Source organism: Carcharhinus amblyrhynchos, chromosome 11, assembly GCF_965287045.1.
Source record: "Carcharhinus amblyrhynchos chromosome 11, sCarAmb.v2.hapA, whole genome shotgun sequence".
Lineage (NCBI taxonomy): Eukaryota > Metazoa > Chordata > Chondrichthyes > Carcharhiniformes > Carcharhinidae > Carcharhinus > Carcharhinus amblyrhynchos.
This window is the reverse complement of record NC_137334.1, coordinates 97,221,250-97,247,925: the sequence shown is the minus strand read 5'-3', so window position 1 is coordinate 97,247,925 and position 26,676 is coordinate 97,221,250. Positions and strand designations below refer to the sequence as shown.

At 44.6% G+C, this 26,676-nt stretch overlaps 1 protein-coding gene across 2 annotated transcripts in view; it reads left to right on the top strand.

Moving 5' to 3' along the window:
* Window positions 1–26,223, top strand: part of LOC145350380 (DNA repair protein Ku80-like) — a 248,251-nt gene extending 222,028 nt beyond the window's left edge. For both annotated transcript variants that reach the window (XM_080199652.1, XM_080199651.1), the window contains exons 19-21: window positions 7,263–7,330; window positions 9,986–10,057; window positions 25,019–26,223. In XM_080199652.1, the coding sequence (XP_080055778.1) occupies window positions 7,263–7,330; window positions 9,986–10,057; window positions 25,019–25,033 (155 nt within the window). In that variant the 3' untranslated portion in view covers window positions 25,034–26,223. The remainder of the gene's footprint in view (window positions 1–7,262; window positions 7,331–9,985; window positions 10,058–25,018) is intronic.
* The last annotated feature ends 453 nt before the right edge of the window (window positions 26,224–26,676 follow it).

Sequence of the window (26,676 nt, the reverse complement as noted above, 5' to 3'; positions counted from 1 at the left end):
CTGGGATGATTATCAAGACCTGGAGATTTATCCAAATTCAATCCCATCAATTTTCCCAAAATTATTTCTGTACTAATGCTGATTCCTTCAGCTCCTCATTAAAATATGTTTCTCTCAGCAATTCTGGCACATTATTCATGTCTTCCTTTGTGAAAACTGAAGCCAAGTACAAATTTAATTCCTTGGCCATTTCTTTATTCTCTGTCATGAATTCTCCCAATTCTAACTGTAAGGTGCCTACATTGATATTTTTCGATCTTTTTCTCTTTATGTGCCAGTAGAAATGTTAATAGTCAGTTTTTATGTTCCTGCTAGCTTACTTTCATACTCAATTTTTTTCCTTCTTAACCAATCCTTTGATCCTCCTTTGCTGAATTATAAACGGCTCCAATCCTCAGGTCTATTGCTTTTGCCAATTGCTTCTTTGAATATGATACTATCTCTAATTTCCCTTGTAAGCCATGGTTTGGCCACAATTCCCTTACCACTATTACGCCAAACAGGAATAAACGTCTGGAGTTCACCTATTCATTCTTTAAATGACTGCCATTGCCTGTCTACTGTCTTTCCTTTCAGTAATGCTTCTCAGGCCACCATGGCCAATTCATGCCTCATACCATCACAGTTACCTTTATTAAGAGTCAGGACCCTGGTCTCAGAATCAACTACAACATTATTCACCTTGACAAAGAATTCCACCATATTATGATCTCTTATAATTAGATTGCTAACTAATCCTTTCTTATTGATTTTAGTAAGGCGTTTGATAAGGTTCACCATGGTAGGCTTCTGCAGAAAATGCAGATGTATGGGATTGGGGGTAATCTAGGTACTTGGATCAGGAATTGGCTAGCAGATAGGAGACAGAGGGTGGTGGTTGATGGTGAATATTCGTCATGGAGTTCGGTTACGAGTGGTGTGCCTCAGGGATCTGTTTTGGGGCCACTGCTGTTTGTAATTTTTATTAATGATCTGGATGAGGGTATTGTTGGGTGGATCAGTAAGTTTGCTGATGACACCAAAGTCGGAGGTGTGGTAGATTGTGAGGAAGGGTGTCATAGTTTGCAGGGTGACTTAGACAGGTTGCAGAGCTGGGCCGCGAGGTGGCGGATGGAGTTTAATGCAGAGAAGTGTGAGGTAATTCATTTCGGTAGGAGTAACAGATGTGTTGAGTATAGGGCCAACGGGAGGACTTTGAATAGTGTGGAGGAGCAGAGGGATCTAGGTGTATGTGTACATAGATCCCTGAAAGTTGGGAATCAAGTAGATAAGGTTGTTAAGAAGGCATACGGTGTCTTGGCGTTTATTGGTAGGGGGATTGAATTTAGGAGTCGCAGCATCATGTTGCAACTGTACACAACTCTGGTGCGGCCGCACTTGGAGTACTGTGTGCAGTTCTGGTCCCCACATTACAGGAAGGACGTGGAGGCTTTGGAGAGGGTGCAGAGGAGGTTTACCAGGATGTTGCCTGGTATGGAGGGGAGGTCCTATGAGGAGAGACTGAGGGATTTGGGGTTGTTTTCGCTGGAAAGAAGGAGGCTAAGAGGGGATCTTATTGAAACATATAAGATGATTAGAGGTTTAGATAGGGTGGATAGTGATAGCCTTTTTCCTCGGATGGAGAAAGCTAGCACGAGGGGGCATGGCTTTAAATTAAGGGGGGTAGTTATAGGACGGAATGCCCTGCCTGCTGCAGTTGTAGATGCGCCTAGTTTGGGGGCGTTTAAGAGATCTGCGGATAGGTTTATGGACGAAAAGCGATTGGTTTAGGTTAGTGGGTCAGTGTTTTTTTTAAAAAAACTGGTCGGCGCAACATCGTGGGCCGAAGGGCCTGTTCTGCGCTGTAATGTTCTATGTTCTATTGCACAACACCCAGTCCCAGATGGCCTGCTTCCTTGTTAGCTCTCAATGTATTGCCTCAGAAAAACATCCCGTATGCATTCCAGAAGTTCCTCCTCTATTGAAGAGTATCTAATTTGACTCTCCCAGTCTATATGTAGATTAAAGTTTCCCATAATCACAGATATTCCATGAACACATACATCTCTCATTTCCTGTCTAATGCTTTTCCCAAAATACCACTACAGTTTGTGGTCTGTACATCACCCCCACCAATGATTTTACCCCTTGTTGTTTCTTAATTCGACCCATACAGATTCCACATCACCTATGTTAATACCTTTCCTCAATATTGTATCAATATCATCTTTAATCAACAATGCAACTCCGCCATCTTTTCCTTTCTGTCAGTCCTTCCTAAACACTGAATAACCCTCAATGATTAGTTCCCATCGTTGCTCACCTTGGAGCCATGTCTCCATAATGCCAACTATATCATACCCCTCTACATCTATCTGTGCAACTAATTCATCCATTTTGTTTTGAATGTTCCGAGCATTCAGGTACAAAATCTTAAGATGGGCACTTTCAGCAATTCTTTTCCTACTATTTTTTACTCTGTCCTAGCTGACTCTGGCCATTGATTTCTCTGCCTATCACTTTCTTGATTCTCCTTACTGTCTTTTCCTCTTAATTCCCCCCATGCTCTGAATCCTTGCAAAGGAATGTAGGCCCCCTTATGGTCAAAAATGGATGGAATTCATAATTAGGACCAAAGAAATGGCTGAGGAACTAAATTTGTACTGTGCTCCTGTCTTCACAAAGGTAGAGGTGAATAATGTACCAGACAAACACAAGTTTTATTGAGGAGCTGAAGGAAATCAGTATTGTGTAATACAGTAGTAAAATGGTTTTGGGGAAATTGATGGGATTGAAAGTGGATAAATCTCCAGGTCCTAATAATCTTCATCCCAGAATACTTGAAGAAGTGGCCCTGGAAATTATAGATCCATTGGTGGTTATTCTCCAAAATTCTTTGGACTCTGAAATAGTTCCTACAGGTTGGAGGGTAGCTGATGTAAGCCCGGTATTCAAAAAGGGAGGAGAAAACGAGAAACGATAGACCAGTGACCCTAACATTGATAGTAGAGTACACTATCAAGGGCAGAAGTCTGAGTAGTGTTGAAGAGCAGAAGGATCTTGGGGAATCGGCCTCGCAGGTGGAGGAGGTGGTCAAGAAGGCGTATGGTGTACTGGCCTTCATTAATCGAGGGATTGAGTTTAGGAGTCGGGAGGTAATGCTGCAACTTTATAAGACCTTTGTCAGGCCTCATTTAGAGTATTGTGCGCAGTTCTGGTCGCCTCACTATAGGAAAGATGTAGAAGCTATTGAGAGGGTACAGAGGAGATTTACAAGGATGTTGCCTGGACTGGGAGGCATGCCTTATGAAGTTAGGTTGAGGGAGCTGGGACTCTTTTCCCTGGAGAGACGAAGGTTGAGAGGTGACCTGATAGAAGTTTACAAAATGTTGAGAGGAATAGATAGGGTGGACTCTCAGAAGCTATTTCCCCGGGTTGAAATGTTTGCTACGAGAGGACACAGATTTAAGGTGCAGGGAGGGAAGTTCAGAAGTGATGTTAGGGGTAAGTTTTTCACTCAGAGGGTGGTGAGTGAATGGAATCGGCTGCCGTCAGTGGTGGTGGAGGCGAACTCGCTGGGGTCTTTTAAAAGACTTCTGGATGAGTATATGGGGTTTAATGAGATTGAGGGTTATAGATAGGTCTGTAGGTTGGTAGGTGTTGATGTGATCGGCGCAACTCGTGGGCCGAAGGGCCTGTTTGTGCTGTAGTGTTCTATGTTCTATGTTCTAGAGACGTTGCCAGAGTCTATTATCAAGGATTTCATAACTGCAAACTTACTAACCATGCCTCCTATATTCTCATCCAAATCATTAATATAAATGACAAATAACAGTAGACCCAGCACTGATCTCTGAGGCACACCGCTGGTCACAGGCCTCTGGTTTGAAGAACAATTAGAGTCATAGAGGTTTACAGCCCAACTTGTCCATGCTACCCTTTTTTGTCAAAACCCCTAAGCTAATCCCAATGCCCGCATTTGGCCCATATCCCTCCATACCCATTGTACCCATGTAACTATCTAAATGCTTTTTAAAAGATAAAATTGTACCCGCCTCTTCTACTACCTCTAACAACTTGTTCCAGACACGCACCACCCTCTGTGTGAAAAAATTGCCCCTCTGTCAATTTTTATATGTCTCCTCTCACCTTAAAATTATGCCCACTAGTTTTAGACTCCCCTACTTTGAGAAAGGATATTGACTATCTACCTTGTCTATGCCCCTCATTATTTTATAGACCTCTATGAGGTCACCCCTCTGCTTCCTATGCTGTAGAGAAAAAAATGTCCCAGTCTATTCAGCCTCTCCTTATAACTCAATCCATCAAGTCCTGGTAGCATCCTAGTAAATCTTTTCTGCACTCTTTCTAGTTTAATAACACCCTTTCTATAATAGGGTAACCAGAATTGCACACAGTATTCCAGTTGTGGTCTTACCAATGTCTTATACAACTTCAACAAGACGTCCCAACTCCTGTATTCAATGTTCTGACCTATGAAACCAAGCATGCCGAATGCCATGATTTCTCTCTTAACTCTCCTGATTTCTCTCTTAACTCTACTCCTACACCCCTATACACTTCAAGAGATTCACTTGATCCCAGCTGCCTATGCTCGTTATGTGCTTCTTTCTTCTCCTTGACCAGGGCCTCAATATCCCAAGTCATCCAGGGTTCCCGACTTCTGCCAGCCTTGCCCTTCATTCTAAGAGGAATGTGTTTACCCTGAACACTGGTTAACACACTTTTGAAAGCATGCTACTCACCAGATCTCCCTTTTCCTTCCCACAGACTCCCCCAATTAACTTTTGAAAGTTGCTGCCCGAAAACAACAAAATTGGCCTTGCCCCAATTTAGAATATTAACTTTTGGGGCAGACCTATCATTCTCCATAGCTATCGTAAAACTAATAGAATTAGGGTCACTGGTCCCAAAGTGATTCCTCACTAACACTCCTGTCACCTGCCCTTCTTTATTTCCCAAGAGGAGGTCAAGTTTTGCCCCCTCTCTAGTCGGGCCATCCACATACTGAATGAGAAATTCCTCCTGAATACACTCAACAAATTCTCTACAGCCACCCTCTGGCTTCTGTCCAGAAGTCAATTTTGTATCCATTTAGATACCTCACCCTGGATCTTATTAGATTTAACCTCATGCAATAACCTACCATGCGGTACTTTGTCAAAGGCCTTGCTAAAGTCCATGTAGACAATATCGTCAGAACTGCCCTCATCTACCTTCTTGGTTACCCCTTCAAAAAACTCAATTAAATTTATGAGACATGATTTTCCACTCACAAAGCCATGCTATGTAAAGTCAAAGCACAATGGATTACAGATAATGTCTTGAGATGAATAGAAAGCTGGTTAGCAGGTAGAAAACGAAGAGTTGGAATAAATGTGTCTTTTTCTGATTGGCAGACAGTGACTAGTGGAGTTCCGCAGGGATCTGTGCTGGGACCCCAACTGTTTACATTATATTTTAATGATTTGGACGGGGAACTAAATGTATTATCTCCAAATTTACAGATGATACAAAGCTGGGTGGGAGGGTAAGCTGTGAGAGGATGCAGAGATGCTTCCGCGTGATTTGGACAAGCTGATGCGGTATAATGTGGGTAAATATGAGGTTATGCACTTCAGTAGCAGAGATAGGAAGGCAGATTACTATTTGAATGGATGTAAAATGAGAGAGGCGGATACTCAGCGAGACCTTGGTGTTTTCCTGCATCAGTCACTGAAAGTAAGCACTCAGGTATAGCAGGCAGTAAAGAAGGCAAATGGTATGATGGCCTTCATAGCGAAAGGATTTGAGTATCGGGATGGGGATGTTTTGCTGCAATCGTATAGAGTGTTAGTTAGACCTTGCCAGGAGTATTGTGTGCAGTATTTATGTCCTTATCCAAGGAAGGATGTCCTTGCTATAGAGGAAGCGCAGCAAGGGTTTACCAGGTTGATTTCTGGAATGGCAGGACTGTTGCATGAGAAGAGACTAAGTCGGTTAGGATTATATTCACTGGAGTTTAGAACAGTGACAGGGATATCATAGAATCCCTACAGGCAGAAAGAGGCCACCGCGCCTGCACTAACACCCGTCCCACCAGGCCCTATCCCTGTAACCCCACGTATTTACCTTGATAATCTCCCTGACATCAAGGACAATTTGGCATGGCCAATCAGTCTAATCCACATATCTTTGGACTGTGGAAGGAAACCCAAGCAGACGTAGGGAGATGAGCAGGTTAGATGGATTGGGCATTCCAAATTGCACCTTACTGTCCCAAGATGTGCAGGTTAGGGGATTAGCGAGATAAGTTTTAGGTTTATAAAATGTTGAGAGGAATAGATAGGATGGATTCTCAGAGGCTATTTCCCCGGGTTGAAATGGTCGCTACGAGAGGACACAGATTTAAGGTGCGGGGAGGCAAGTACAGAAGTGATGTTAGGGGTAAGTTTTTCACTCAGAGGGTGGTGAGTGAATGGAATCGGCTGCCGTCAGTGGTGGTGGAGGCGAACTCGCTGGGGTCTTTTAAAAGACTTCTGGATGAGTATATGGGATTTAATGGGATTGGGGGTTATAGATAGGTCTATGGATTGGTAGGTATTGATGTGATCGGCGCAACTTGTGGGCCGAAGGGCCTGTTTGTGCTGTAGTGTTCTATGTTCTATAAATATGTGGGGTTATAGGGATAGCACCTGAGTAAGATCCTCTGTTAGAGAGTCAATGCAGACTCGATAGGCTGAACAGCCTCCTTCCACACAGACAGTTACTCGAGGCCGGGAATTGAACCCACATCCCTGATGTTGTGAGGGAGCAATGCTAACCACTGTGCCACCATGCCACCCATCTCATAGAAACTTGTAATATTCTAACAGGGTAGATTCTGAAGGAGTGTACCTGATGGTGGGGCAGTCCAGAAATAGGAAGCATGGTTTGAGGATAATCTTTTAGGACTGAATGCTGTTATTTATGCTTCACTCAAACCTCCTCCTATCTTTTCTCATCTAAATCTACTTCTTTCTCCATCAAATGCTCGTCTAGTTTTTCTTTAAATTCTTTATCTTTACTATTTGTTTCAACGACTCCCTCTATCATCTCTATAGGGATAATCCACATTTCTGATACTTGCAAATTCTCTCTAAACTTTCTCCAACATCTCTGTATCCTTTTCATGTTACCGTGACCAGAACTGCACACAGTACAATCAGGATTCTTGTGAATCCAAGAGTTATAGAGTATGTGATATCTGACAGTAATATTGACAAACTGTCTCTTAATTGCAGACGCTGTCACTCTCATCGCAAAGGATGAAGCTGCAGAAAGTTCAGTGACCAATGATGATGCCAAACAGGTAAAACTAGTCACTTGATTTGGTTACCCAATAAATGAGGGGCCTGAACTCCAGTCAATACCATGATTCCCAGGTCTCGCGGCTCTGGGACTATTATATACCATTTGAGGATAATTCGGTTACAACATAAAAACATCAGAACATAAGAAATAAGAGCAGGAGTAGGCCATCTAGCCCTTCGAGCCTGCCCCGCCATTCAATAAGATCATGGCATCAGTTCCACTTTCCCGCTTTCTCCCTATAACCCTTAATTCCCTTGTCTATCAGAAATCTATCTACCCGTGACTTAAATATATTTAGTGAGGTAGCCTCCACCACTTCAATGGGCAGAGAATTCCAGAGATTCACCACCATTTGAGTCTCAACTCTGTTGTAAACTGCCTGCCCCCCCCCCCACACTTATTTTAAGGATGTGCCCTTTAGTTCTGCTATCCTTTCTAAGCGAAAGAATCTCTCTACCTCTACCCTATCCAGCCTCTTCATTATCTTGTATGTCTCGACAAGATCCCCCCTCAGCCTTCTGAACTCTAACGAGTACAGACCCAATCTATTCAATCTCTCTTCATAAGCTAACCCTCTCATCTCTGGTATCAGCCTGGTGAACCTTCTCTGTACTCCCTCCAAGGCCAATATATCCTTTCTCAAATGCGGGGACCAAAACTGTACACTGTACTCCAATTGCGGCCTCACCAGTGCCCTGTACAATTGCAGCAAGACCTCCCTGTTTTTATATTCTGTCCCCCTCGCTATGAAGGCCAACAGACGCAGCACGGATTTGTGAAGGGGAAGTCATGTTTAACGAATTTACTGGATTTCTATGAAGATGTGACTCGTGCAGTAGACAAGAGGGGAACCGATGGATGTGGTGTTTTTAGATTTCCAGAAGACGTTCGATAAGGTGCTTCACAAAAGGTTGCTGCAGAAGGTTAGGGTACACAGAGTTGTGGGTAAAGTGTTAGCGTGGATTGAGGATTGGTTATCTAACAGAAAGCAGAGAGTTGGAATCAATGGGTGCTTTGCTGGTTGGCAGTTGGTGACTAGTGGAGTGCCGCAGGGATCGATGCTGGGGCCTCTACTGTTTACCGTTTACATAGACGATCTGGAGGAGGGGGCTAAGTGTAGGGTAACGAAATTTGCTGATGACACGAAGATGAGTAGAAAAGCGAATTACGTGGAGGGTGCAGAAAGTCTGCAGAGAGATCTGGATAGGCTGACTGGGTGAGGACCTGGCAGATGGAGTATAATGTTAGCAAATGTGAGGTTATCCACTTTGGTAGAAATAATAGTAGGAGGGATTATTATTTAAAGGGTGAAAAGCTGCAGCATGCTACGGTGCAGAGGGACCTGGGGGTCCTTGTGCACGAATTGCAAAAACCCAGTCTGCAGGTGCAGCAGGTGATCAAGAAGGCGAATGGGATGTTGGCCTTTATAGCGAGGGGGATAGAATATAAAAGCAGGGAGGTCTTGCTGCAACTGTACAGGGTACTGGTGAGGCCGCAACTGGAGTACTGTGTGCAGTTTTGGTCCCCTTATTTGTGTAAGGATATATTGGCCTTGGAGGGAGTACAGAAAAGGTTCACCAGGCTGATACCGGAGATGAGGGGGTTAACTTATGAGGAGAGATTAAATAGACTGGTCCTGTACTCATTGGAGTTTAGAAGGCTGAGGGGGGATCTTACAGAGACTTACAAGATAATGAAGGGGCTAGATAGGGTAGAGGTAGAGAGATTCTTTCCGCTTAGAAAGGAAAACAGAACTAGAGGGCACAGCCTCAAAATAAGCGGGGGGGGGCGCGGGTGCAGTTTAGAATAGAGTTGAGGAGGAACTTCTTCACTCAAAGGGTGGTGAATCTCTGGAATTCTCTGCCCATTGAAGTGGTGGAGGCTACCTCGTTGAATATATTTAAGTCACCGGTAGATAGGTTTCTGATAGACAAGGGAATTAAGGGTTATGGGAGAAAGCAGGAAAGTGGAACTGATCCACTTCAGGTCAGCCATGATCTTATTGAACGGCGGGGCAGGCTCGAAGGGCTCGGTGGGCTTCTTGTGTTCTTAAACAGACCCTTAGGCCCAGCTTGTCCATGCCGCCCTGTTTCTTAACTCCTAAGCTGGTCCCAATTGCCCACATTTGGCCTATATTCCTCTATACCCATCTTACCCATGGTACTGTCTAAGTGCTTTTTAAAAGACAAAATTGTACCTGCCTCTATTACTGTCTATGGCTGCTTGTTGCAGACACTCACCACCCTCTGTATGAAAAAATTGCCCCTTTTGTATCTCTCCCCTCTCGCCTTAAGACCTTTGCCCTCTCGTGTTAGACTCCCCTAACTTTGGGAAAAGATGTTGACGATCTAGCTGATCTGTGCCCCTCATTATTTTATAGACCTCAATAAAATCATCCCTAAGTGTCCTGTGCTCCACAGGAAAAAGTCCCAGTCTATCCAGCCTCTCCTTATAACTCAAACCATCAAGTCTTGGTAGCATCCTCGTAAATCTTTGCTGCACCCTTTCTAGTTTAATAATATCCTTTCTATAATAGGGTGACCAGAACTTACACAGTAATGGCCGAGCTGTGAGAGCCTTGTTCTCCTGCAGATGTTCTGATCCAGTTATTGTTCCTGTCTGTAGTTCTGAGTTGTTTCTTTCTCATCTTCAGTTTTTGGCTCCAGAAGAGAGACCCATGGAAGAATCAGCAGTGCCCGAGAACGATGGAGATGTGGATGATCTGGTTTGTTTTTTAATCATAGAACCCATACAGTATAGAAGGAAGCCATTTGGCCCATTGAGTCTACAATAACAGCAATCTCACCCAGGCCCTATTCCCGTAACTCCATGAATTTATCGTGCTAATCCCCCTGACACTAAGGGGCAATTTATCATGGCCAGTCCACCTAACCTGCGCATCTTTGAACCGTGGGGAGGAAACTGGAGCACCTGGAGGAAATCCACACAGGCATGGGGAGAACATGCAAACTCCAGATAGACTGTCATCCAAGGCCGGAATTGAACCTGGATCTCTGGCACTATGAGGCAGCAGTGCTAACCAATATATTGTCAAACAGCAACCTGCCCAGTTGATATTACGTTTTCAGAAAATGTGGGTGTTGTAATTGGTTAACTGATTCTGCTTGGATCGAGAAGGTTTGAAAATAGACTACCTAACGGTCACTGCTGCCTCCAGTTTTAATCCCGATGTAGATCTGTGAAATCGAGAGCACAATTTGAAACATTTCTGATAATACAAAAGTAAGGACAATTCTAATAGATTTTGGAAGATACAGGCATATTAATGGAAGTGACAGGAAATACATTTAGAGGGAAGAACACAAAACCCAAATATATTCAAAAATTATGTAGCTAAATGGAGACATAGGACTACCTCAAAGAACAGGGCAGCACAGGAACGGGCCCTTCAGCCCTCCAAGCCTGCACTGATCACGATGCCTGCCTAAACTAAAATCGTATGCACTTACGGAGTCCATATCCTTCCATTCCCATCCTATTCATGTATTCATCTAGTTGCCCCTTAAATGCCACTATTGTACCTGCTCCCACCACCTCCCAGGCAGCACATTCCAGATGCTCACCACCCTCGTGTGTAAAAAAACTTGTCTCGCACATCTCCTCTAAACTTTTCCCCATGCAGCTTAAACCTAGTGCTGTAGTCCTCTCGTAATTGACTTTTCTACCCTAGGAAATAGTATCTAACTATCCACTCTGTCCATGCCACTCATAATCTTGTAAACCTCTATCAGGTCACCCCTCAACCTCCATCATTCCAGTGAGAACAAACCGAGTTTATCCAACCATTCCTCATAGCTAATACGTTCCAGACCAGGCAACATCCTGGCAAACCTCTTCTGTACCCTCTCCAAAGCATCCACATCTTTCTGGTGGTGTGGCGACCATAATTGTACACAACATTCCAAATGAGGCCTAACTAAGGTTCTATAAAGCTGCAGCATGAACTGCCAATTTATATACTCAATATCCTGACCGATGAAGGCAAGCATGCTGTATGCCTTTGTGACTACCTTATCCACCTGCATTACCACCTTCAGATCGGTGGAACGTATGCTCAGATCTCTCTGCCTGTCAATACTCCTAAGGTTCTACCATTTACTGTATAATTTCTATGTGCATTGGACCTTCCAAAATGCATTATCTCACACTTGTCCAGATTAAACTCCATCTGCCATTTTTCCGCCCAAGTCTCCAACCGCTCTACATCTTGCTGTATCCTCTGACAATCCTCTTAACTATCCGCAACTCCACCAATTTTTGTGTCATTTGCGAACTTACTAATAGTGACCACCTACATTTTCCTCCAAGTCATGTATATACGCTACAAACAACAAAGGTCCCAGAACTGATACCTGTGGAACACTGCTAGTCACAGCCTTCCATTCAGAAAAGCACCCCTCTACTGCTACCCATTGTGTTCTATGGATAAGCCAGTTCTGTATCCATCTTGCCAGCTCTCCTCTGATCCTGTGTGACTTCACCTTTCGTACCAGCCTACCATCAGGTATCTTGTCAAAGGCTTTATTGAAACCCATGTATACAACATCCACTGTCTTTCCCTCATCTATCTTAGAAACATAGAAAAACTACAGCACTGAACACATTGACGAAGGAAGTGCCGTGGACGTAGTGTACATGGACTTCAGCAAGGCGTTTGATAAGGTCCCCCATGCAAGACTTCTTGAGAAGGTGAGAGGGCATGGGATCCAAGGGCCTTTGGCCTTGTGGATTCAGAACTGGCTTGCCTGCAGAAGGCAGAGAGTGGTTGTGGATGGGGCTTTTTCTGAATGGAGGTCAGTCACCAGCGGAGTGCCTCAAGGCTCTGTTCTGGGACCCTTGTTGTTTGTCATTTTCATAAATGACCTGGATGAGGAAGTGGAGGGATGGGTAAGTAAGTTCGCTGATGACACTAAGGTCAGTGGTGTTGTGGATGGTCTGGAAGGATGGCAAAAGTTGCAGCAGGACATAGATAGGATGCAGGACTGGGCGGAGAAGTGGCAGATGGACTTCAACACGGATAAATGTGTAGTCGTCCATTTTGGCAGAACCAGCGGGATGAACGAGTACACTATCAAGGGCAGAAGTCTGAGTAGTGTTGAAGAGCAGAAGGATCTTGGGGTCCGGGTCCACAGGACTCTTAAATCGGCCTCGCAGGTGGAGGAGGTGGTCAAGAAGGCGTATGGTGTACTGGCCTTCATTAATCGAGGGATTGAGTTTAGGAGTCGGGAGGTAATGCTGCAACTTCATAAGACCCTTGTCAGGCCTCATTTAGAGTATTGTGCGCAGTTCTGGTCGCCTCACTATAGGAAAGATGTAGAAGCTATTGAGAGGGTACAGAGGAGATTTACAAGGATGTTGCCTGGACTGGGAGGCATGCCTTATGAAGTTAGGTTGAGGAAGCTGGGACTCTTCCCTGGAGAGACGTAGGTTGAGAGGCGACCTGATAGAGGTTTATAAAATGTTGAGAGGAATAGATAGGGTGGACTCTCAGAGGCTATTTCCCCGGGTTGAAATGGTTGCTACGAGAGGACACAGATTTAAGGTGCAGGGAGGGAAGTTCAGAAGTGATGTTAGGGGTAAGTTTTTCACTCAGAGGGTGGTGAGTGAATGGAATCGGCTGCCGTCAGTGGTGGTGGAGGCGAACTCGCTGGGGTCTTTTAAAAGACTTCTGGATGAGTATATGGGGTTTAATGAGATTGAGGGTTATAGATAGGTCTGTAGGTTGGTAGGTGTTGATATGATCGGCGCAACTCGTGGGCCGAAGGGCCTGTTTGTGCTGTAGTGTTCTATGTTCTATGTTCAAACAGGCCCTTTGGCCAGAAGTTACGCCGAACATGTTCCTACCTACTAGGCATACATATAATCCTCTATCTTACTAAGTTCCATGTACTTATCCAAAAGTCTCTTAAAAGACCCTATCAAATCCACCTCCACCACCACTGCCGGCAGCCGATTCTACGCACTCAACACCCTCTGAGTGAAAAACTTACCCCTGACATCTCCTCTGTACTTACTCCCCGGCACCCTAAACCTGTGTTCTCTTGTGGCAACCGTTTCACCCCTGGGAAAAAGCCTCTGAGAATCCACTCGATCAATACCTCTCGTTGTCTTATACACCTCTATCGGGTCACCCCCTCATCCTTTGTCTCAAGGAGAAAAGACCGAGCTCTCTCAACCTATCCTCATATGGCATGCCATCCAATCCAGGCAACATCTTTGTAAATCTCCACTGCACCCTTTCTATGGCTTCCATGTGCTTTCTGTAATGAGGTGACCAGAACTGAGCACAGTACTCCAAGTGGGGTCTGACCAGGGTCTTATACAGCTGCAGCATCATCTCCTGACTCCTAAACTCAATTCCTCGATTGATGAAGTACACCATACACCTTCTTAACCACAGCCTCTTCCTGCGAAGCTGCTTTGAGCATCCTATGAACTCGGACCCCAAAATCCTTCTGATCTTTCACATTGCCAAGAGTCCTACCTTAATCTCATAATCTGTCATCCTATTTGACCTGGCAAAATGAATCACCACACACTTTTCTGGATTGAAGTCCTTCTGCCACTTCTCTGCTCAGTCTTGCATCCTATCAATGTCTCACTGCAACTTCTGACATCCCTCCACACTATCCACAACACTTCCAATCTTTGTGTCATCAGCAAACTTACCAACCCATTCCTCTACTCCCTCATCCAGGTCATGTATAAAAATCACAAAGAGCAAGGGTCCCAGAGCAGAATTCTGGGGCACTCCACTGGTGATCGACCTCCATGCAGAAAAAGACCCATCTACAACCACTGTTTGCCGTCTGTGGGCAAGCCAGTTCTGAATCCACAGAGCAATGTCCCCTTGGATCCCATGTCCCCTCACTTTGTCAATAAGTCTTGCGTGGGGCACCTTATCAAACGCCTTGCTGAAGTCCATATAAACCACATCTACTGCTCTTCCTTTGTCAGTGTGTTTAGACACGTTCTCAAAAAATTCAATCAGGCTCATAAGGCATGATCTGCCTCTGACAAAGCCATGCTGACTATTCTTGATCATACTATACCTTTTCAAATGTTCATAAATCCTGCGTGTCAGGATCTTCTCCATCAACTTACCAACCACTGAGGTTAGACTCACTGGTCTAAAATTTCCTGGGCTATCTCTTCTCTGTTTCTTGAATAAAGGAACCACATCCACAATCATCCGTAACCACTCCCATCTCCCTTGATGACGCAAAGATCATCGCCAGAGGCTCTGCAATCTCTTCCCGCACCTCCCACAGTAACCTGGGGTACATCCCATTTGGTCCCAGCGACTTATCTAACTTGATGCTTTCCAACACATCCTCTTCCTTAATGTCTACATACTCAAGCTTTTCAGTCCGCTGTAAGTATGCACTACAACCACCAAGATCCTTTTCCACTGTGAATACTGAAGTAAAGTATTCATTGAGTACCGCTGCAATTTCTACCAGTTCTATACAAACCTTCTCACCGTCGCACTTGATAGGTCCTGTTCCTTCACATCTTATCCTCTTGCTTTTCACATACTTGTAGAAAGCCTTGGGGTTTTCCTTAATCTTACCTGCCAAGGCCTTCTCATGACCTCTTCTGGCTCTCCTAATTTCCTTCTCAAGTTCTTTCCTACTAGCCATATACTTTTCTAGATCTCTAGCATTACCTAGCTCCCTAAACCTTTTGTAAGCTTTTATTTTCTTCTTGACTAAATTCATTACAGTTTTCGTGCACCGCAGTTCCTTTAGCCTACTATAACTTCCCTAACTCATTGGTACTGCACTCATTGTTGCTGTACAGAACTCCATTTTCCTTGAAAATGTACCACATTTCTTCTGTACATTTCCCTGAGAAAACCTCTTTCCAATTTACGCCTCTAATTTTCTGCCTGATAGCCTCATAATTCCCCTTACTCCAATTAAACACTTTCCTAGTTTGTCTGATCCTATCTCTCTCTAATGTCAATGTAAAGGAGATAGAGTTATGATCAGTATCCCCAAAATGCTCCCTCACTGAGAGATCAGATACCTGTCCAGGTTCATTTTCCAATACCAAATCAAGTACAGCCTCTCCTCTTTTAGGCTTTTCCACATATTGTGTCAGGAAACCCTCCTGAACACATCTATCAAACTCATCCCCATCTAAACCCCTTGCCTTAGGAAGATTCCAATCAATATTTGGGAAATTAAAATCCCCCATCACAACAACTCTAATTATTACACCTTTCCAGGATCTGTTTCCATGTCTGCTCCTCGATATCCCTGTTACTATTGGGCAGCCTATAGAAAACACCCAGTAAAGTTAATGACCCCTTCCTGTTCCGAACCTCCACCCACTGAGACTCCGTAGACGATCCATGGCATCCATCTTTTCTACAGCCATGACGCTATCTCTGATCAACAGTGCCATTCTCCCACCTCTTCTTCCTCCCTCCCTGTCCCTTCTGAAACATTTGAAAGCCGGTACTTGAAGTATCCAGTCCTGTCCCTGAGTCATCCAAGTCTCTGTAATGGCCACCACTTCACATTTCCAAGTAGCGATCCACGCTCTAAGCTCATCCACTTTGTTCACAACACTCCTTGCATTAAAAATAGACACATCTCAAACCTTTGGTCTGAGCGCTCCCCCCGCTCTATCACCTGCCTATCCTCCCCCTCACATTGTCGACAAGCTCTCTCTATTTGTGAGCTAACCTCCTCTCTCCCAGTCACTTCACTTTGGTTCCCACCCCCCAACCATTCTAGTTTAAACTCTCCCCAGTAGCCTTAGCAAGCCTCCCCGCCAGGATATTGGTCCCCCTGGGATTCAAGTGCAACCCGTCCTTTTTGTACAGGTGACACCTGCCCCAAAAGTGGTCCCACTGATCCAGAAATCTTAATCCCTGCCCCCTGCTCCAATCCCTCTGCCACGCATTTATCCTCCACCCCTTTCCATTCCTACTCTCGCTGTCTCGTGGGACAGGCAGCAATGCCGAGATTACTACCTTTGCATTCCTTCTTCTCAACTGTCTACCTAACTCACTATATTCTTTTTTCATGACCCCTTCCCTTTTCCTACGTATGTCAGCGGTACCAATATGTACCACGACTGCTGGCTCCTCTCCCTCCCACTTAAGGATATCCTGGATGCGATCAGAAACATCCCGGATCCCGGCACCAGGGAGGCAAACTACCATTTGAGTTTCTCGACTGCGTCCACAAAATCGCCTGTCTGAACCCTCACTGTAGAGTCCCTGTCACTACTGCCTTCCTCCTCCTTTCCCTACCCTTCTGAGCTACAGAGCCAGACTCCGCGCTGGAGGCACGGCCACTGCTACTTCCACCAGGTTGGCTGTCCCCCCCCCAACAGTACTCAAACAGGAGTACTTATTGCTAAGAGGCACAGCCACTGGGGTACTCTCTAGCACCTGACTTTCCCCTTCCTAACTGTGACCCACGCCTGCCTCCTGTGGCAACGGTGTGACCACCTGCCTGTAACTCCTATCTGTCACCTCCTCGTTCTCCCTGACCAGACGAAGGTCCTCGAGCTGCAGCTCCAGTTCCCTAACGCGGTCCCTTAGGAACCGCAGCTCGACGCACCCAGCGCAGATATGGATGTCCGGGAGGCCAGGAGACTCCAGGACCTCCCACATCCGACACTGAGAACAACAAACTGGCCTCTCATTCATAATTCCCCTTTTCTTCAAAGAACACAGGAAAAGAAACTAAGAATTAAACCTACCCTGTCTCGCCTGTTTCCGCCTAAGCCCGTTGAGTCAAAACCCTTTAGCTCTCGCTACGCTGCCCGCTGCATAGTGCGGCCTGCTTTTTAAACTTCGCGCGCTAAAAAACCCTTCCCAGGTCACCCCTCGGCCTAATTCTGCTTTACTATTAAAGAAACTTGTAAAAAAAAGAAACCCCGCATAAAATTAAGAAAAATAGTCAATCACTTACTCTCACACTACCGCCACAAATTGCTCCTCCTCTTTGTTTGCTCCGACGAACAATGAGAATGATTTGCCAGGTAAGTAACTTTATAAGAATGATTTTCCAAGTAAGAAATAGAGTTCCAGAAACCTGAAGAGTCTTTCTAACTGCAGCCAGGCCACAGCTGAAAACTAAACTGTTTTCTATAAAAGCTTTTTCTTATCTGCCCAAGAACCAGCAGTACACATAAACCACATCATCACATGATCCTGTCAATCACTCAAATCAGAAATCCCAGGGGAACTTTTTAAAAAACCTTTCCCAGGTCACCCCGCAGCCTACTTCCACTTTACTGTTAAAGGAACTTGTTAAAAAAAGAGAAACCCTACGAAAAACTAAGGAAAATAGTGAATCGCTTACCTTTCACACTCCCACCACAAATTGCTCCTCTCTGCTTGCTCTGACGAAATCTTAGTCACTTCCTCAAAAAACTCAATCAAGTTAGTGAGGCACAACCTCCCCTTCACAAAACCATGCTGCCTATCACTAATAAGTTAATGCATTTTGGAAGGTCTTATATAGATAGGAAATAATGAGTAAATGGCAGAACCCTAAAGAGTATTGATAGAACACAGGACGTTACAGCGCAGTATAGGCCCTTCGGCTCTCAATGTTGCGCTGACCTGTGGAACCAATCTAGATAGGTAGAGGGATCTGGGTGTACAGATACACAGGTCACTGAAAGTGACAACACAGGTGGAAAAGGTAGTCAAGAAGGCATACGGCATGCTTGCCTTCATCAGCTGGGGCATCGAGTTTAAAAATTGGCAAGTCATGTTGCAGCTTTATAGAACTTTAGTTAGGCCACATTTGGAATATATGTTCAATTCTGAATGTGGAGGCTTTGGATGTAGCCTGGTATGGAGGGCATTAGATATGAGGAGAGGTTGGAGAAACTTGGTTTTTTCTCACTAGAACGACGGAGGTTGAGGGGACACCTAGAAGGCTACAAGATTATGAGGAGGCATGGACAGAGTGGATAGTCAGAAGCTTTTTCTCAGAATGGAAGAGTCAATTACTAGGGGGCACAGGTTTAAGGTGCAAGGGCAAGGTTTAAAGGAGGTGTACGAGGCAAGTTTTTTACACAGAGGGTGGTGAGTGCCTGGAACTCGTTGCCGGGAGAGGTAGTGGAAGCAGATACAATAGTGACATTTAAGGGGCGTCTGACAAATACACGAGTGATAAGAACATAAGAATTAAGAGCAGGAGAAGGCCATCTGGTCCCTCGAGTCTGCTCCACCATTCAACAAGATCACAGCTGATCTTTACATGGACTCAACTCCACTTAACCATCCACTCACCATAGACCTGAATTCCTTTACTGTTCAAAAATTGTTCCAAATTTTTGGAACAGCTAGAGAGGACAGCTAGTAGGTAAGAGGGATTTTTTACTTTTTTTCGGCGTTTTTTCTAAGGCAGCTGGAGGTGTAAAACCAGAAATAGGCCCCAGTGAGACCTGGGAAGTTTTTTTTGCCCAATAAATTTTACACATCGGTACCAACGACATAGGTAGGAGGAGGGACGGGGATTTAAAACAGGAATTTTGGGAGCTAGGGTGGAAACTGAGAGCCAGGACAAAGCATGATGTCTGGTTTGTTGCCGGTGCCACATGCTAGCGAGTTGAGGAACAGGGAGAGAGTGCAGATAAACATATGGTTGCAAGGATGGTGTAGGAGAGAGGGTTTCATTTACATGGATAATTGGAGCACATTCTGGAGAAAGTGGGATCTGTGCAAACAGGATGGTTTGCACCTGAACCAGAGGGGCACCAATATCCTGGGAGGGAAATTTGCTAAGGCTCTTCGGGGGGGCGGGGGGCGCAGGGTGGTTAAACTAATTTGTCAGGGGATGAGAAAATGAGCTGTAGTCCAGAAGCCAGTGTTGAGGGTGATGAGGTGCTGAGGAAGGTATCAAGGTTGCAGGAGTGTACAGGCAGACAGGATGGTGGGTTGAAGTGTATCTACTTCAATGCAAGGAGCACCCAGAATAAGGTAGGTGAACTTGAAGCATGGATTGGTACTTGGGACTACGATGTTGTGGCCATTATGGAGACATGGTTAAAACAGGGACAGGAATGGTTGTTGGCAGTTCTGGGGTATAGATGTTTCAGTAAGAGTAGGGAAGGTGGTAGAAGAGGTGGAGGAGTAGCATTGTTAATCAAGGATAGTTTAACAGCTGCTCAAAGGCATTTTGAGGGAGATCTGCCTACTGAGGTAATATGGGCTGAAGTTATAAATAGGAAAGGATCGGTCACATTGTTAGGAGTTTTCTGTAGGCCCCCAAATAGTAATAGAGATGTGGATGAGGAAATGGCAAAGCAGATTATTCATAGGTGTGGAGGTCACAGGGTAGTTATCATGGGTGACTTTAACTTTCCAAATATTGATTGGAACTTTATAGGGCAAATAGTTCTGATGGGGCACTTTTTTGTACAGTGTGTGCAGGAGGGTTTCCTGATACAATATGTGGATAAGCCAACAAGAGGTGGGGCCACATTGGACTTGGTACTGGGTAATGAACCGGGAGAAGTGTTAAATTTGTTTGTGGGAGAGCACTTTGGAGATAGTGACCACAATTCGGTGACTTTCATTATTGCAATGGAGAAGGATAAAGTCACATGGCAAGACAAGGTTTATAATTGGGGCAGGGGTAATTATGATGCAATTAGGCAAGAATTAGGGAGCATAAGATGGGAACAGAAACTGTCAGGTGAAGGCACAAATGAAAAGTGGAGCTTGTTCAAGGGACAAATACTGTGTATCCTTAAGAACATAAGAAATAGGAGCAGGAGTAGGCCATCTAGCCCTTCGAGCCTGCTCCGCCATTCAATAAGATCATGGCTGATCTGAAGTGGATCAGTTCCACTTTCCCGCTTTCTCCCCATAACCCTTAATTCCCTTGTCTGTCATAAACCTATCTACCCATGACTTAAATATATTTAGCGAGGTAGCCTCCACCACTTCAACGGGCAGAGAATTCCAGAGATTCACCACCCTTTGAATGAAGAAGTTCCCCCTCAACTCCGATCTAATAGGTATCTATAGGTCCTTGATAGGTATGCCCCTATCAGGCAGGAAGGAAATGGCCGAGTGAAGAAACCATGGTTTGCAAAGGAATGTGTTGTCAAGAGGAAAAAGGAAGCATATGTAAGGATGAGAAAACAAAGTTCAGTTGGGTCACTTGAGGGTTACAAGTTAGCAAGGAATGAGCTAAAAAAGGACTTAGGAGAGCTAGGCGGGGGCATGAGAAGTCCTTGGCAGGTCAGATCAAGGAAAACCCTAAGACTTTTTACTCTTATATGAGAAATAAAAGAATGACCAGGGTGAGGTTAGGGCTGGTCAAGGATAGTAGTGGGAACTTGTGCATGGAGTCAGAAGAGATAGGTGAGGTGATGAATGAATACTTTTCTTCAGTGTTCACTAAGGAGAGGGGCCATGTTTTTGAGGATGAGAGTGTCATACAGGCTAATAGGATGGAGGAGGTTGATGTTCTGACGGAAGATGTATTCGCAATTTTGAAAACCCTGAGGGTCGATAAGTCCCCTAGGCTAGATGGGATATATCCTAGGATACTTTGGGAGGCAAGGAATGAGATTGCGGAGCCTTTAGCTTTGATCTTTGGGTCCTCGCTGTCCACAGGGATTGTGCCAGAGGACTGGAGAGTGACAAATATTATTCCTTTTTTCAAGGAAGAAAATAGGAATGACCCTGGGATTAGTCTTATTTCGGTGGTTGGTAAGTTAATGGAAAAGGTCCTGAGGGATAGGATTTATGACCATTTGGAAAGATGCAGCTTAATCTGGGGTAGCCAGCACGGATTCGTGAGGGGTAAGTCTTGCCTCACAAATTTGATTGAATGCTTTGAGGAGGTAACTAAGTGTATAGATGAAGGTACAGCAGTTGATATTGTATACATGGATTTTAGTAAGGCATTTGATAAGGTTTCCCATGGTAGATTCATGAAGAAAGTAAGGAGGTATGGGATAGAAGTAAATTTGGCCGATTGGATAAGCAACTGGCTGTCTCATCTAAGACAGAGGGTGGTGGTGGAGGGAAAATTTTCAGACAGAAGACCAGTTACCAGCGGTGTTCCACAGGGATCAGTGCTGAGTCCTCTGCTGTTTGTGATTGTTATCAATGACTTGGAAGAGGGGGCTGTAGGGTGGGTTAGTAAATTTGCTGATGACACCAAGATTGGTGGAGTAGTGGATGAAGTGGAGGGCTCTCGTAGGCTGCCAAGAGACATTGATAGGATGCAGAGCTGGGCCAAAAAGTGGCAGATGGAGTTTAACTTTGATAAGCGCGAGGTGATTCATTTTGATAGGACAAACTTGAATGCGGATTACAGGGTTAAAGGCAGGGTTCTGAGGAATGTAGAGGAACAGAGATATATTGGGGTTCATATCCACAGATCTCTGAAGGTTTCCACTCAAGTGGATAGAGCTGTGAAGAAGGCTTATATTGTGTTAGCGTTTATTAACAGGGGGTTTGAGTTTAAGAGCTGTGGGGTTATGCTGCAACTATACTGGACTTCTGGAATATTTTTACATTTGGAATATTGTGTGCAGTTCTGGTCACCTCACTATAAGAAGGATGTGGAAGCTTTGGAGAGAGTGCAGATGAGATTTACCAGGATGCTGCCTGGTTTGGAGGGTAGGTCTTATGAGGAAAGATTGAGGGAGCTGGGGCTTTTCTCTTTAAAGCGGAGGAGGATGAGAGGTGACTTAATAGAAGTTTATAAGATGATGAGGGGGGTAGATAGAGTGGACATTTAGAGACTGTTTCCTCAGGTGGATGTAACTGTTACTCGGGGGCATAACTATAAGGTTCATTGTGGGAGCTATAGAAGGGATGTCCGAGGTCGGTTCTTTACTCAGACAGCGGTTGGGGTGTGGAATGCACTGCCTGCTGTGATAGAACATAGAACACTACAGCACCAACAGGCCCTTTAGCCCACAGGTTGCGCCGATCATTTCCCTACCTACCAGGCCTATCTATAACCCTCAATCCCATTAAATCCCATGTACTCATCCAGAAGTCTCTTAAAAGACCCCAACGAGTTTGCCTCTACCACCACTGACAGCACCAACATCCCTATCAGGAAACCACCAGGACTTTTTTTTTCCCACCACCTGACCTCAGTATCCCACCTACTACCCTCTCAGTCGTCCACCCACGAACAAAACCTTTCTTCCTTACCACCCCAGCCCTGCTGAAGAAACAGAATCTGATTCAGTAACAGACACAAAACCTTCCCACCCAGGAAACCCCCAAAAAACAACTGTCCAACACACACACCACTCGGACATCGATCCCAGCCCCCAGAAATACATAAACCCCTGACCTAGCAGCCCCCTCCTCCTAATACACACAACCTCAACAACCACCCCTCCCCAACCACCTAAAATAAGACAGAAGCGGACCATTACTCTGTTTTCTTTTGTTCTTCCCCACCGCCCCCAACCTATTCCTGCTCTTTTGCCACATGGGAGTACTCCCATTCACCACCCCACACGAGAAAAAACATGAATAATAATGTATAAGAAAAAAGAGGTCAAGGAGACAAGAAAGCAACAAGCCACAAGAGAAGGGCAAGGCATCATAGGGAGCAACAAGGGTTGGATGTGAGCTGAAAGAAAAGTGGCAGAGCACAAAGAAAAGGGAACATGTCCTCTCTCTGTCTCACACCAAAAGTCTCCAGATCCTGCCTAATGTTAATATAGTTAGCCTTCCCCCGATCTGTCCAAGCACCTGTCTTGCCATTATCCACCAGCACCTTAAAACTTATGGAATTATGATCGCTGTTCCCAAGATGCTCTTCTCCTAAAATTTTGATCACCTGGCCAGGCTCATTCCCCAGTACCAGGATTAATATGGCTCCTTCCCGAGTTGGGCTATTTCATACTGTTTCAAGAAACTCTGAAACTCGCAGTCCCTGAAAGTGAGTGCAAGTAAAGGCCAACAATATTTGGAACTTATAAATGGGGCTTGGAGTAAAGCAGTGGTATGTTTCTACAAAGCATTGATTATCATTATGTGAAGTTTGGATGCCTCACTATGAAAAGAACATTAAAACCATAGGCTGCAGACACTGTAGATTCAGTGTAGAGACTGGAGATGCCAATGGAGTAAAGAAATCAACACTTGAGAGATTGAAAAAAGATTATAAAAATAATGAGTAGGTTTAATAGTGAACAGGGAAAGACTTATCATTGATTACTGCCTGAGTGAACAATTTAAAATATTAAGAAACTGAGCACAGAATTAGGAGAAATGTCTTTAAATAGAATATTTTTGAGTTTGGAATATTTGACCATAGGGAGCAGTCGAACCAAAGAACATTATATCATTTAAGGGGACATTACCTAAACCTTTGGTGAAGAATGAAATACAAGCCTATGAATAGAGTGAGGCAGTAAGCTTAGTTTAAAATTGATACTAGGCAATGAGGAGAGAACAGCGCAGTGGGATTATTTTTCCAGTTGATATTTGGCTATGTGGGGAAAGCAGGCAGTGGAAGTAAATTCTGAGAAGTTCAGCCTTATTGTTCTTGGACATTTTGTTTCTAGGCTGTGATCTTATTTCACTTCCAGTAGCTGTTTAAGATCATTTATTATCTGGCAAAGTTTGTGCCTGAATGTGTGTGATGTGTGGACAAGATCTGGACATATCCAGGCTTGGGCAGACAAGTGGCAAATAACATTCGTACCACACAAATGCCAGGAAATTACCATCACCAGTAAGAGACACTCTAACCACTGCCCCTTGACATTGAGTGGTATTACCATCACTGAATCCTCCACTTTCAACATCCTTGGGGTTACCATTGACCAGAAACTCAACTGGACTTATAACACAGTGGCTACAAGAGCAGGTCAGAGGTTAGGATACTGCCGCCAGTAACTCACCTCCTGACTCCTCGTAGCCTGTCCACCATCTACAAGGCACAAGTCAGGAGTGTGATGGAATTATCCCCACTTGCCTGGATGTGTGCAGCTCCAACAATATTCAAGAAGCTTGACACCATCCAGGACAAAGCAGCCCACTTGATTGGCACCACTTCTACAAACATCCACTCCCTCCACCACCAATGCTCAATAGCAGCGGTGTGTACTATCTACAAGATGCACTGCAGCAATTCACCAAAGATCCTTAGACAGCACCTTCCAAACCCACAACCACTTCCATCTAGGAGGACAAGAGTAGCAGACACTTGGGAACACCACCTCTTGCAACTTCCCCTCCAAGCCACTCAGCATCCTGACTTGGAAATATATCGCCATTTCTCACAGTCACTTGGTCAAAATCCTGGAATTCTCTCCCTAATGGCAATGTGGGTCAATCCCTTCTCAAGGGCAATTAGGGATGGGCAATAAATGCTGTCCAGCCAGTGACACCCATGTCCCACGAATGAATAAAAAAAGGACAGTATCTTTATCGCTGCATTTGTTCCATCAAAAGTACCATTGCCTTAATCTGCCATCACAATAACATTAGTTTTGGTGGCATTTGCAATTCCAGTTTTCAAAGAAATTGAAACTAAAAGGAAATGGAATGTGACAGAAATGTAAGGTGGATGAGAATGAGGAATTCTAAAAAATGAATGGTAGCCAAGGAGAGGTCAACTTTGGGTCCAGCATTTGCTGTTTTTTACCCAGTCCTGTTTTAATGTTTCTTACTTGTATCTTACTCTTACAGCTGGATATGATGTAAGGTGAACCTGCCTAAATGGAGGAGTGGACAGAGACGTGGGAGCTAGAAGAAGAAAGAGTCATGGGTTCATGCAACGGGATAGACTGCACAAGCTGCCAGAATGTTTCTACTGATCTTTTACAGGATAGATTTTGTCAGATTATTCCTACGATCATTCCACAGATGTCTGCATATGTTCAGGTGCTTCTTTGTTCATCAATCCAACATCAGAAAATAAAAGCTAGCTTGATCTTAGACAATGATTTCCTATACCAGTAATGAAGACAGCAAATAGAGGAATGGGGAATAAATGAAACTAATATGGTAGAATAGAAAATATCTAAATTTTATTCTAATGAAAGCGAGCAAGATTAACAAAGCTATTAGAACAGTACTGGAATAGTGAAAAAACTTATTCACGTAAACACAAGAAGTCGGAGCAGGAGCAGACTATATGGCCCACCAAGCCTCCCTGCCATTTATGGAATCCCTACCGTGCAAAAGGAGGCCAGTACGCCCATCGAGTCTGCAATGACTCTCCAACAGAATATTACACCGAGGCCCACCCCTATCACCGTAACCCTGTGCTTTTTTTTTACCATGGCTAATTCCCCTAATCTACACAATGTTTGGATACTAAGGGGTAATTTAGCATGATCATTCTGCCTAACCTGCAGATCTTTGGAGTGTGGGAGGAAATTGGAGCACCCAGAGGAAATCCACACAGACTTGGAGAACGTGCAAGCTCCACACGGACACTGACCCAAGCCGGGAATCAAACCCAGGACCCTGGCGCTGAGAAGCAGCCATGTTAACCACTGTGCTACCATGCTGCTCTGGAGCAAGAGGAGGCCACTCAGCCCCATGATCCTGCGCTGCCATTTATTAAGACCATGGCTGATCTGATTGTAACATCAACTCCACGTTCCCACTGACCCCAATTGTTCCCCTGTTTATCAAGAGTCTATCAAACACTAGAGTCTACCTTACAAACACTCAAAAACTCTGCCTCCACCATATTTTGAGGAAATGTTCCAAAGACTCACTACCCTCTGAGAAAATGAAATCCTCATCTCTGTCTTAAATGGCAACCCTTTGTTTTTTATTAACAGTGACCCCATAGTTTCAGATTCTTCCACAAGAGGAAACATGCTTTTCGCATCCAACCTGTGCAAGTTCCCCTCCAAGCCACTCACCATTCTGACTTGGGAATATATAGAACATAGAACATTACAGCGCAGAACAGGCCCTTTGGCCCACGATGTTGCGCCGACCAGTTTTTAAAAAAAAACACTGACCCACTAATCTAAACCAATCCCTTTTCGTCCATAAACCTATCCACAGATCTCTTAAACGCCCCCAAACTAGGCGCATTTACAACCGCAGCAGGCAGGGCATTCCAATCCATCACCACCCTCTGGGTAAAGAACCTACCCCTGACATCCGTCCTATAACTACCCCCCCTTAATTTAAAGCCATGCCCCCTCGTGCTAGCTTTCTCCATCCGAGGAAAAAGGTTATCACTATCCACCCTATCTAAACCTCTAATCATCTTATATGTTTCAATAAGATCCCCTCTTAGCCTCCTTCTTTCCAGCGAAAATAACCCCAAATCCCTCAGTCTCTTCTCATAGGACCTCCCCTCCATACCAGGCAACATCCTG